The following is a 12,455-nucleotide window of genomic DNA, read 5'->3' on the forward strand; positions in this document are numbered from 1 at the left end:
GGAGGATGTCTGCTGGTGATAACTGTGACTAACTCATGTACGCGTGAGTGGATGAAATCAATTGTACGGTGCAGCTCAGTTGTTTGAAATGTCACAAGAGATAGTCATCTTCCCTCCTCTCTGCACTGGGTCAGCAGACACAGTATTGTGTCTGTTGTTATTACGCACTTGATTTGCAGTCTGACAGATCTGCATGATTGTATTTTACTTGCCAATGAGGTGCTAACAATCCTGCGTATTGTTTTGCCCATAGCTTTCTTTTTTATAAACTTGTAGATAGCAGGTCTTGAGCTGCCACGGCGTGGGCGCACACGCAGCTTCACCTTCCCTGTCAGCTTTGACTGTGGAAACCATAAAGTCATCTCCTTTTAACACACCAATTAACAAGCGAGCCCATCTCTGAAAGGTCATCTGGGGATTTGGATGAAGGGATTAGAGGAGGAATGCATCAGAGGAGGGAGGGAGAGAGGGATGTGGTAGCAATGAATGGGAATGGATGACTAGGGGATTTCAGTATAATGTCATTAAGGCTAGGGGAGACAAAGGATGATGGTCTGTCCACAGACAGCATACGGACAGAGTGCTGACTGGTTGATTGACAGGGGCTTTATGCTTTAGAGTTGAGCAGAACTGCAGTGGCGCTAAGTGATAGACTCAAACAGGTGTTTTTAATGTACTCTCGTCAGTTTGTGCCTGCTTTTATTTTTGTGGGAAAAACCTTTTAGACTAAAAGGGAGGACAGTACTGATTCAGTGTTTTTGCTCAAGGACACAAATGCTAAAAGCATCTCACTCAAATTTGACACCACATCAAACCAGACAGATTCCAGGTGAAATAATGTGTCAGAGTGAGACAAGTTAAGTAAGGGGTTAACCGCCTGCGGAGCCACCGTCCTCTGTTTATGTGTTTGCCATACAGATCAGGCCAGGTAATTACAGTTAGCTCTATTTCCGCTCCCCAGAGCAAGGGCCAAATTAGCATCTTAAGTGGAAAGCTGTGCTCACAACACTGGAGTTTGTGTTTAAAGCCACACAAAACTCCCACCTCCACTCTCATGTTTACACTCTTTCACATCTGGAAAGACACTAATATAGAACGTGTGAATTCAGCTTGTTTAGCGAACCATCTGTGTGTTCCCTCTTGTAGTCCTTTTTTTCTGGTAGTGGCTGTTATTGTAGATAAATACATCTATATAAAAGTTGTTTCTAGCTTCTGGGTCTGACCTGTGAGACCTGTCATCTGTTACAGTAAGGTGCACAAGATTGATATTGACTTTTTTTTTTTTAAGGTAGAAGTAGGGCTATGATATGGAAAAGCTATTATAACCCCCAAAACGTTGATTATATAAGAAAGTAGGCACCAATCAGTGGGCTTTGTGTAGGCTGGCAGCAGGTGTGGTGCATGACGCTTTGGCAGTTTTTCGCGGCTATGTCTATACTTAAATCTCCATGAGTGACACAGCAGGCTCCTGGTGGGAGCTGCCATTATTCTTAACAATCGTGATTTACTTTAATCGCCCCATCTCGGCTCCACATGTCAGCATGTCGGGAGCAAAGACAAGAGGCCGCATGATATAACATAATCTGTTCTGCTTGGTGAAATCATGCAGCATTCAGCCCCTTCAGTCTGAAATGTCTCTATAATGTACAAGACAGGGCGACAGGTAGCAATGAAAATGAAAAAATCTATACTGTATATTCATGCTGGGTGCAGATCGAGTGAAATGTTGACATTGTACTGTTAAGACAGTGCAATGTTATGTAACATTTGAATATTACACATATTTTGGGAATGTAGACGCACACAAACACAGACGTGAGCTTTCTTTGTAATGGCTGCACGCTGTTTGTCAGACCACTGTAGCATAAATGTTTTCAGGATGTCCTGGGTTTCGGGTCAGATTTTCTGGAACAATGGCCTGACTCACTCATGTGTACACTCTGTCTCTCTTTGTATCCCTCTTTCAGACACACACATACAACACACAGGCAGCACACATTTGAGTTACTTGCTTTCTTTTATCCCCTTTCTTTTGCAAGCACGGCCGTTCGCCTAATCATTGCTCGTCCACATTGCGTGACACTTGACATCCATTTAATATAAAGCTGTTAAAGACAATTAGAAACCTTAAGATGCACAATGTACTTCCTTTGTGAGCTAGTGCCTGACGGCCTGAGGAAAAGTCTTGCTTCAGCAGCTACCCAACATGAGCATTTACATGTAAATGAGGCAAATTCCATTGAGTTATTTCTAGACCTGCTCTAAAATACTCCAATATTGGTGAATATTTGACTCAGGTCTTATAATAACAACTCACTGATACTGGCTACTTCACAGACAACCCACTGTCTTTATGGTAGACATTTTCTCTTTTCTTTGACACTTTGAAAATCTATTTTCAAGACACGTTTCCTTCCCAAGGGACTCTTTTCATGACTTTATAACTTGTCATATTCCTGTGTATAAGCTAATGTCGGTGTCTCGGTTTCACATTCATCATAGCTGTCAGAGCAAATGTGGCGTGCAGAGGGAGTCGCTGCTGAAAAAGCAAAATCACAGGCTGTATGGTTTTGACTGAAGCGAGAGGGGGGAATCATTGGTGTGGAATTTACTGGAGGTGCGAGCGGGTTGGAGCAGGTTTTTCACGGTGTTAATCAGTGGTTGGCCTGCGGTTTTCACATCTGGAGCTGAACGCGGGAAGTGGTTACCCGGGACAGGAAGTGTATTTTGATGCAAGGCATTTTGGCAGTATCATACGTAGACACAATCAGAATTCATGCATGAGAAAAGAGGGAGAGAGAGAGAGACGGAGGAGTTTATCTGAGCTAAACTGTTGACCTTTGGAAGGGAAACCTCATTTGTCAGATGTGGACTGGTGTGGAGTGGTTTAACTTAATTACCCCCTTTCCACAGGGAGGTAGAAGGTCTCATTTGCAATTTTCTCCGCTTTTATATGTGACTGCTTCTACTTTAACTATCTTTTTCTCCTGTGCAATTCTTCTCCAGCTGTCATATTAGCTACTTTTACAGAGCCTGGCAAGATATATATATAAGTGCTTCATAAGGAAAGTAGGATACTCACTCACTAGACTGGATCCTGTTGTTCTACTGCGACTTGTGCTAGGTATTATAAATAATTAGATATATATATATATTAGTATAAAATATATATATATAAAAGATGTAAACAGTGTAAATATAGCAAATATAAAAAGATATGTGTAAACAGTTTAAATGTAGATGGCACATTTTAACATTTCAATGGTTTTATCACAACAATAAAATAAGTTAATAAATAAGTTTAACTAGAATTTGGTGCACTTCAATGCCGTAGTTTCATGTTGTGAGTTCATTTATTATGAAGCTGGAGCCAGTAGAGGGTTAGCATAGCTTAGCATAACAACTTGAGCAGCTTGGCTTTATCTAAATGAGGCATTGATCTTGTTGTGTATTTTTCAAAATGTCAAGTTCCAAAGACCAAAGCCTTTACCTCGTCAGATTTAACTTTTTATTTAATTATCTGCTGGCAGGGTTGGGTAAAATTATTGTAGATCAGCTGGCAGTGTGATCAGATTGTGATGATTAGGAATGGGAATTGATAAGATTTTTACGATTCCGATTCCATTATCGATTCTGCTTAACGATTCGATTCTTTATCGATTCTCTTATCGATTCAACAGTTTGATCAGCATCATCTAGAGGAGGTAGTGAACTGGAGCAAGTACTAGTACAGCTGCCAGCCTCTGAGCCAGCCAGACTCTCTGTCTCGTCACGGTCATGTTCTAAGTGTAGAGCAGAAGGCATTCGTTTAATGTTAACTGTTGTAGCATGTTTTACAAAGCAGCAAATCGCGCTAACATGGTAGGCAGTGTGTTATTTACCTTCCGTAGTAACCGCAGAGATGGTCTTAGCCTGGCTGCTGCTAGGTTGAGATTCATCTCCAGTCCAAAGCGTGTCAAAAACACGACATTCATTTAAAAATATTGCATGTTGTGTGCGCAAATGCTTCTGCACATTCGTCGCGTTCCCTCCCGACGCTGTTATCTCCACTTTGCAATGATTGCAAGTCGCCCTGTTGCCATCTGTTTTGATAAAATGCAGCCAAACTTTGGAGCGTTTGAACCGAGTGGTTGACATTGTTTACTACTGATTGTACTGTACGTGCGAAACTTGCATAAGTTTCGTGCCATAAGAGAATCTTTAGATAAACTGATTCCATGGAATTGAAACACACCGAAACCGGTTCTCAACAAGAACCGGTTCTTGTTGAGAACCGGTTCTCGATTCCCATCCCTAGTGATGATATGATCATTCCATGGAATTGTTTTCCAAAATTGTATGCCCTGATGATTCCAGATGGTTGTAATTTAAGAAAAAAAAAGTTGCTTGTTAAAGTTTTAGTGTTCCAAATTTTGCTTTTCTGTGCAAAAGAAATACAATAAACTTGATACAAAACATGATAGTAAAGTAAACTTTTATACAAGTTAAAGTTTGAATGGAGGTTCCTCTTCCTCTGCTTTGGTATTTTAGAAAATATTGTATTACACTGCCAGACCACTTTGGCATAATTACTACGTACAGGTGATGGAAGAGGCCAATATGATTCAACATTCCCAAGGGTGACACAGTAGCATATGAGAAGAGCAATGTAGGAGGGCTGTTTGGACCCTCCACCATTGAATACACTCATAAATCATTCAGTGTCCAGATTAAATTCCCTGACACATGTCTGGTTTCAGGTGACATGTCAACTTCACATGACCCTACTGTTTTTTAAAGGTGGCTATCAGCATGTATAAACAGTGTGAGGCCACATTTTTATTCATGTATTTTTAATCTCTTGGTGTTGCAGCCTAAGCGTATTTTAATGGAATTACAGGAGTTGAGTGATGGCTCAGCAGTTTTGCCTGCTGTGTTAGGTTGGCACACTTTGACTCAGCAAATATCACATGGGGATGAGGACAATGAGGGGTGGGAATGCTCTAGGGATATTATATCATATTGATGATGACAATTAATGTAATTATAGCAATTATTAAGTGGTGGGGTTTCCAGGCTTTCTATGGCAGTATTCATTAAACTCAAACAAGCTCATAAAACCTGGTAAGTAATAGTAACTAATTACTTTGTGTTGAAGACACCTTTGCATCTAGGCATCTCCTTTTAGCCTCTCTCTTCTTCTCTTTGGTCTGCTGGTGAGATTGATTTGTTTCCATGGCTCCTCTGTTTTGTTTGATGACCATTTCTTTTTCCATCTCACCCTCCCACTAGCATTTCTTAGCCATTTGCTTTTTTTGTTTTCTCCTTCTCTCCTCTTTTCTCCCATCAGTCTTTACAGGTCATGCTCTCCTCCCTTCACTCTGAACTTGACATTCAAGGGTATTTGATGAAAATCCAATTGCCCCACAGAGTTAGTCAGCCTTTTTTATCTTATCTGCATCATGCCATTGTGTTAGAGCGTGTGTGTGTGTGTGTGTGGTCATGTTTGCATCCTCACTAACATCTGCTGTGTGACCATGTTCCCAACCCTTGTGCCCTCGTGTCTCTCAGCGTCTGCCCCTATCCCTGCTTGCCAAGCACACTTGGCTGTCAGGTTAAACCAGTTCTGGCCATGAAAGCTCCCACAAATGTCAACTGCACTTAATATAAAACGTTTAAATACTGTCCGTATGTGTGTGAGTGTGAGAGAAGAGTCGCGTGTGCATGCAGGTGTGTTCGAGATAACCTGGTGGACCTGCCCTCGTGTCTCCAGCTGCATTTTCTTAACAGCACCACACGTCTGCCAGGGATGAGCATTTTATAAAGAGCCCAGTGTTCACTGACCTCTCAGTTTTGGTCCCACCTTGTCCCTACGGTACAGATCCCCTTACGGCACATCACAATAGCTCAATGGGCTTGGCAGTCTTGTCACACATCATCTTATTGTAGCTGTGAGCATGCCACGTCATGCAGATCAGTTTACAGAGCAGCCAACTAATCTCCAAGTTCTGATGACACGGGTCTTGATCCTCTATCAGTGGTTAAAATTTCTCCTTCTGTAGTACCCACAGTGTAGATTTCTGCTTGATCTCTTTCGGTGTGTCATCATGCAGGGTTTGGACTATTTAAAAACTTCTTCTAGTATCATTATTTAATCAAACTCTGGCTCATGCAGGTGCATATTTAATTTAAACGTCGAGACTCCTGCAGTAAGATTAGAAGCTTCCTCAAGCTTGAGAACATTTAGTTATCAGTACTAAGAAGTGTCAGATGTGTCAGCATGTATCTGTGACATGCAGCATTAACACTCTGCACTTTTGCATGACGGCAGTCTTTTGGTTTATTTAGTTGTTGTGCTTGAGTCAAGCTCAAAGTCAACATCAAAGGTGCTTTATTCTAGCTCACCACAGTGTTATTTCCTAACTCCACCAAATGCATCACTACTTACAGAGTATGTTTGACACTAGAAAGCTTTGTTGTGTCATTTCAAGAATAAAAAACTAATGCATGCACGCAATGTGTTCATGGTCTAACCCCTAACGTGTTATGTTTCCATGTGCCTCCCCCACCAGAGCAGAAGCCCAAAGCACGGCCCCAGTCCGCAGCCCGGCGTCGGCGACCAAGTTGACCACCTCTCTCTGGCCTCGTTGGAGTCATTGGACACCATGTCTGAGACTGATGCGCCCACAGGATTCACCCGCGGCAGCCGGGTTCGTGCTAGCCTGCCCGTGGTGCGATCGACCAACCAGACAAAGGACCGCTCCTTAGGTATGATTTGTATTAAGCTTTTGGTTTATGACATGAATCTGTTGAGAAAATTCTCTGTCTGGTTTAGTTAATTACTTTGCTGCTTGTTGTTTCAATTTCTGTCTCATAATCCACAGAGATTTCTATCTGGTCTTTTGAAAATGTATTGACTTTGTGAATCGACTGAGGTGAAAGTGAATTGACATTAATCCTCTCCGATGACCTACATTTTGGAACTCTTTTAACATAATCTTGGCCTAACTTTAGAAGTCTCTGAAATACCTCACACCATGATCTCACCGTTTCACCTTGTCCAAGTCTCTCTCTCTCTTTCTCTCACTCTATCTGTCTTCTCCTCTCCTCCCCCCCTCCCCTCCTCCACCTCACAGCACCGCTTTAATTAGAATTCATTTCCTCTGTAGTGAAAGATTAGCGAATCCATCCACAATATGCCATCGTGTTATTGACAGGATTAGAAATGGGTCATCTTATCAACGCACATGGTGCTTCATTTGCATCCACACGCAGGGACGCTGTAAGTTGTGCGGAATTAGGTTCCTGCATTAGGGTGAGAGTGATGGAAGGGGTTTGAGAACTCCCCAAACAAAGTCTGTACTTTTAGGGTGTTAGTCTTCAAAGGTATCTCACAACTCAGCAAGACATCTGCTGCTGGATAATAGCAAGTGGCACTCCTTTTGAGCAAAATGAAAATGAATGAAACCATAGGGTGCCATTTTCCACACCTCTGAATGCCAGTAGTGTCTCTTGTTTTGCTTGAGGAGCAGAAATGCAAAATGTGTGCAAAAACACTATAAACAAGCTTTATCATGCATGCATGTGTGCACACACACACACACACACACACACACACACACACACACACCCTCTCAAACACACACTCTCCCTTTCAAAAACATCAGGCCAAAGCATTATGACAGTGGGGGGTTATGGTGTGATGAAAGGGGTGGAGAGAAAAGGGGGCACCACTTAACTACAGTGTCCCTCCCACAGTCTCTCTCTCACACACACACGCGCACACACACAAACACACAGTCACACACTTCGCCGAGTCCCAACGGACATTTGGGGCTTCTTCTTTGGGTTTAGTGTCTTCAGATTGTGCTGTAGGAGTTGTTGCGTGGTCTTTTCCTCAGCATCATAAGACTCAGCAGAAAACAGGAAAACCTTTAAAACCTTTAATGTGAGTATCAGATTTAATCTAAAGTGTGGGATCAAGTGTGTTGTACTTTATTCATTTATTCTGTGCTTCTTATGTAGTATCCGCTTTTTTTGATGCATTTAAAACCATGTAATAATATTAACAAAGGCAGAATTTTTTATGATCACATTTGGTTTTGTGTGCCTCACTGGAGAAATGTGGAAAACTTTTAAAGCTCAGACAGTCTGCAGTGCTGTGCCCATTTGGTCAGGAAACCCACTGGCCATTTGCTTTCAATCCTGGGTGAAACCCGGCGCTAAGGAATGTAACACGACTCTCTGTTAGAACCGAACTCCCCAGCTTTGTTGCAACAAATAAATCCGATGTTAAAGGATTCGAAACTTCATAATGCATGCTCAATCAATGGCGCTTTGTCATCAAATGCATTTGCATTAATTGCTAACATCTGGATGAAAACTAGCCGACTGTTAACATAACAGCTCCCGGGGGAAAGATGAAGTTATTCTGCAAATGGGCACTTTGTTAAGTTATTACTACCCAGAAACCCAGACAGACCAGAAAGAGCAATGATAGACTCAGCACTTTTATTTCCTGGATTTGCCCTCTCTCTGTCTCACTCTGTCTCATGAAGCATGTAGGATCTTGTATAATATTTCACCAACATCTGGTAGCTTTTACTGGCTCTGCCCTTTTATGGGGTTACACCAACTAAAACCATACCTTCTTTCTTTAAAAACAGCTATTTCCAGTGCACAAATGTAAAAAGTAACATGGGAGTCTTTTGTTTCAGCAGCTCATGAAATGTGACATTCTGGACGATTCTTATGAAATGTGACACAACATAACTAGAGGAGAAACACAGACCTTTAAAACTCTGTTGTGCTTTTTTTAAAATAAACTTTTATTGTTGCTACAGAAAACGTGGACAAAAAATCATTGCCATGCTGTTTGGAATGAATCAGAGAATAGAAATAGAAATGTGTTTTTTCCCTTTCCCCTGGCATTGTTTATACAAGTGCAGTGTGGGCGTGTCCATAAATTTTGCGGGGGAGACATCTGTTTTTCTAAAGCACAGTACAGAAGCCACACCCAGGGTTCAGAGGTTCAGACTTTGGTCTTTTTGATGCATGCACAGCTTGTACTGTTCTACATGGAACATACAGCCCTGCTTCTGTCCCTTATTCCTGCCTCAACTCACTTTCCAAATATCAAGTCATTTGTCTGGAATATAGAGCATGATGTTCTCAAACACAAACAGCAGCATGAACTGAACTTGTGTGGCAGGTTTAGTACAATACTCTATGTCTTGGAAGTGTGCTACTGGAAGTTTTTATCAATTCAAAAGTGGCGACGTCCTTTGGGCAACAATTCCAAACTGAAACAAAACTTTAAAGGGCTGTTTGTCATCCACAAATTCAGAAACTGAAGTAGTTTAATGTGTTTTGAATTTTAGTCTGGCCATGACTAGACATTGAGGGCGGTACCTAATGTGTTCACAGGCCTGGAATGGCATAGGAAAAGTTTTATTTAGATCATGTGTCTTATTGAGGCTTATCCAAACTACAATAAGCAGTTTGACCAGTTCTGTTGTGGCATTGTCTTCTCCTCTTACATGAATCGTTTTTGACCAAGTTTTATTGAGCATACTCTTAGCAATTTGTGAAGTCAATACTTGCTGCTGGAGCAGCTTTAGACTAAAAACCCTGCAGCGGGTTGCATTTCGAATAGGACTGATACTTAGCATCTGAAAAGACGGTGAGAAGATAGTGGGAGAGAAATGGAATGCATCACTGCTCATACAAGTCAGTCTTAGTCATGGGAAAGATTTTCTTTAACTGAAAGTGAGTTTACTTCTCACCCTGTTCCTCTGCTTTCTGTCTGCAGGTGTGCTGTACCTGCAGTACGGGGACGAGACCAAACAGATCCGCATGCCTAATGAGATCACCAGCATTGACACTATCAGAGCTCTGTTTGTTAGTGCCTTCCCGCAGCAGCTCACCATGAAGATGTTGGAGTCGCCCAGCGTCGCCGTCTACGTCAAAGATGACATGAGGAATATGTACTACGAGCTCACCGATGTCAGGTAAGGATCTATGTTTGTGTTAGATAAGCGTGGATACAGATTAAAGTGGGCATCATATGTTATTAAAAGGTTCATAGTCTTCCTCTAAAGGTCCTTTCCGTTTCTCCTCCCAGAGCACTTCCTCTTTGAACTCCCCATGCAGGAAGTGTCACTGGCCAGGAAAACCTCGCTTCCTTTTGCCCTTATGTTGAAACTTAATAGAAAGAAAGTTATTTCGAGATGAAGCCCGAAGGCAAAACAGGTCTCCGACATACCCAAACAAACCGAAGAGTACTCTTGAGAGACTTCGATGACTTTCCTTCCTGTTGTCCCCTCTCCTCTGCAGAAAGTTTCAGCAATGTCAACTTTGTATTTTTACACTTTTTGAGCTCCTTTTATGCTTTTCAGAGTGTAGTTTCCAAAGTATTATGTACTGAGTTGTGTGTATCATTTACAAGCAAACAAACATATACTAGCTCACTACTTTTTCTTTTTCCATGTACCTTCTTGGTTTGGTATTCACCAGCATGCCTTATAAATATTACAGCAGATTGCTGTGTGCAGCCATTTGTTGTATTTTTTTTTTAAACAAAAACAACAATACTACACTTGAAGAGAGATGCAACTTTGCCCCGGTGTCTCCAGAGTTCCTGTTTGAGTGCAATGTGTACTTTGTGACTAATACTTTATCAGGGCTGTAAAACAATGTCTCGTGGTTTTCTTAAGGTTGGTACGGGTGTTCAGAGTACAACACCGTAGTGAGAGAGTGAGACCAGCAGAAAAAAAGAACAGATCGGCTCTCCTATAATGTAGTCGAGCCACGTTTCCACTCAGCGTTCATTGTTTTTATAGACTTTTTTTGGAGGTTTAGAGAAAATGTCGAATGACAGAGAGCTGCCAGAGGCTCTGTCAGGGTATGTACCCTTGGCAGGGCTGCTAAAGAAGTCCAGGCTGAGGGAGGATCGGCCGAGGTCGGATGGTGATATATGGGCTGCCTATTTACAACCGGTCACCTCTTTCTCCTACAGGAACATCACAGATCACTCCTGCCTGAAGGTCTACCACAAAGACCCAGCACAGGCATTCAGCCATGGGCCAAGACCTACAAATGGTGATGCCAGGGTGAGTACCCGACTAACACACATGCAAACACAGCAGGGAAAATAATTGTCTCGTTAACAGCAGCAGCTGCAAGACGACCAGACCTGTTGCAGATAGAATTGTAAGCCCAGTCTCACATCCTGTTTGCTGTTAAAGGAAGGAATGTCCCCCTGCCTCTTCTTAATCTGTTTAGAGGGGGTCTCATATTGTTCTCCCGGGGGCCTGCGATTGGGCCTCGCCTGTACGCTCCAGTGCAGCCTGCTTAAAGGGACAATTGCATTCAAATCTCAGGGCTATTTATTTTTCCTTGTTCTTTCTTTCCCCGAATATCAGCCCTAATCTCTTACTCTTGTTCTGATTCCAGCATGTTTGTTTCCTGCTGATGTAACCAAACTAAAGCCCCAAAAAGCCGTTTCCTCAAATGTTCCTCTTAAAATCCACCTCGCTAATCCGCCCCGACCCTTTATCTAACCCGTTGCTCTTCTCTGCCTGCCGCGGATTTCCAGGCACTGCAGCGCTATTGTGATACTGCAAAAATTATATTACCCTGAGCTATAATCCCATTCTCGCATCCTGTATGTGTCACGTAAATGTTAAGTGGAATTGACTAAGTTTAAAGGAATGATGAGGCAAACATGATGCTGGTTTAAGAAGTCGTGGGTTCAGGTGGCGTGATGACTTTGGGGTTTCTAGCTGCAGAAACTCTTATTATTCTCTGCTGCTGACCAGGCGAGTTGCTTCGGCTGGCTCTCTGTGATGGGGTCCTTCGAGGGGAAGTGAACAAAAGACATTTGAGAAAAAAAGATGGCAAACCAGATACAAGTGAAAAAAGTAAAAGGGGAATTTAATAGTGCAAACGGTTAAAGAGCAGGAAAGGTTGCAAACAGGGAACAGCCGAAGCAGATTAATTGTATGGGGCAGTTTTATTTTTTTTTAAGAATTGCCTATTTAACACCTCTGGCACTTGCTGAATCATCAGGATTGAAAAATACAACTTGCGCTGGATGAAGTGAAATGCAATAAACAAAGAGAGGCAAGGCGTCTCTTACAAGGGCACTTGTGCAAACATTGTGAAATCTGAATGACTGAAGAAGATTGTTGTCATGAACACTTCTGTAACTGTTTAACCGAGCGGCAATTGACACACATTCAGAGCTTGTCGGGTTTGGGAGGCCAGGTTGGTAAACGGAGCAGGACGGGACGTTCAAATGAAGCTACTAGACAACATTTGTTGCGTTAATGTGCATTCTTGTGGCAATATTATGGCAGGCTGTCCATTCCAGACAAACATAATGGCAAGTTTTAACACTCAGACACACACAAACACACACAGACATTTTATACCCCGGTTGTAAGCGTGGTCTTTATTCTTGGCAGCTGTAAAGC

At 42.2% G+C, this 12,455-nt stretch overlaps 1 protein-coding gene across 21 annotated transcripts in view; it reads left to right on the forward strand.

Moving 5' to 3' along the window:
* kiaa1217 (KIAA1217 ortholog) overlaps positions 1–12,455 on the forward strand; it is an 82,474-nt gene that overhangs the window by 50,135 nt on the left and 19,884 nt on the right. For 15 of the 21 annotated variants that reach the window (XM_019274714.2, XM_019274704.2, XM_019274707.2 and 12 more), the window contains exons 3-6: positions 5,330–5,410; positions 6,552–6,747; positions 9,791–9,989; positions 10,997–11,090. In XM_019274714.2, the coding sequence (XP_019130259.2) occupies positions 5,330–5,410; positions 6,552–6,747; positions 9,791–9,989; positions 10,997–11,090 (570 nt within the window). Of the gene's footprint in view, positions 1–5,329; positions 5,411–6,551; positions 6,748–7,738; positions 7,928–9,790; positions 9,990–10,996; positions 11,091–12,455 lie in introns of those variants that run through there. The other 6 variants (XM_019274708.2, XM_019274709.2, XM_019274724.2 and 3 more) reach the window with 2 other exon arrangements.

This window comes from Larimichthys crocea, chromosome XXIII, assembly GCF_000972845.2.
Source record: "Larimichthys crocea isolate SSNF chromosome XXIII, L_crocea_2.0, whole genome shotgun sequence".
NCBI lineage: Eukaryota > Metazoa > Chordata > Actinopteri > Sciaenidae > Larimichthys > Larimichthys crocea.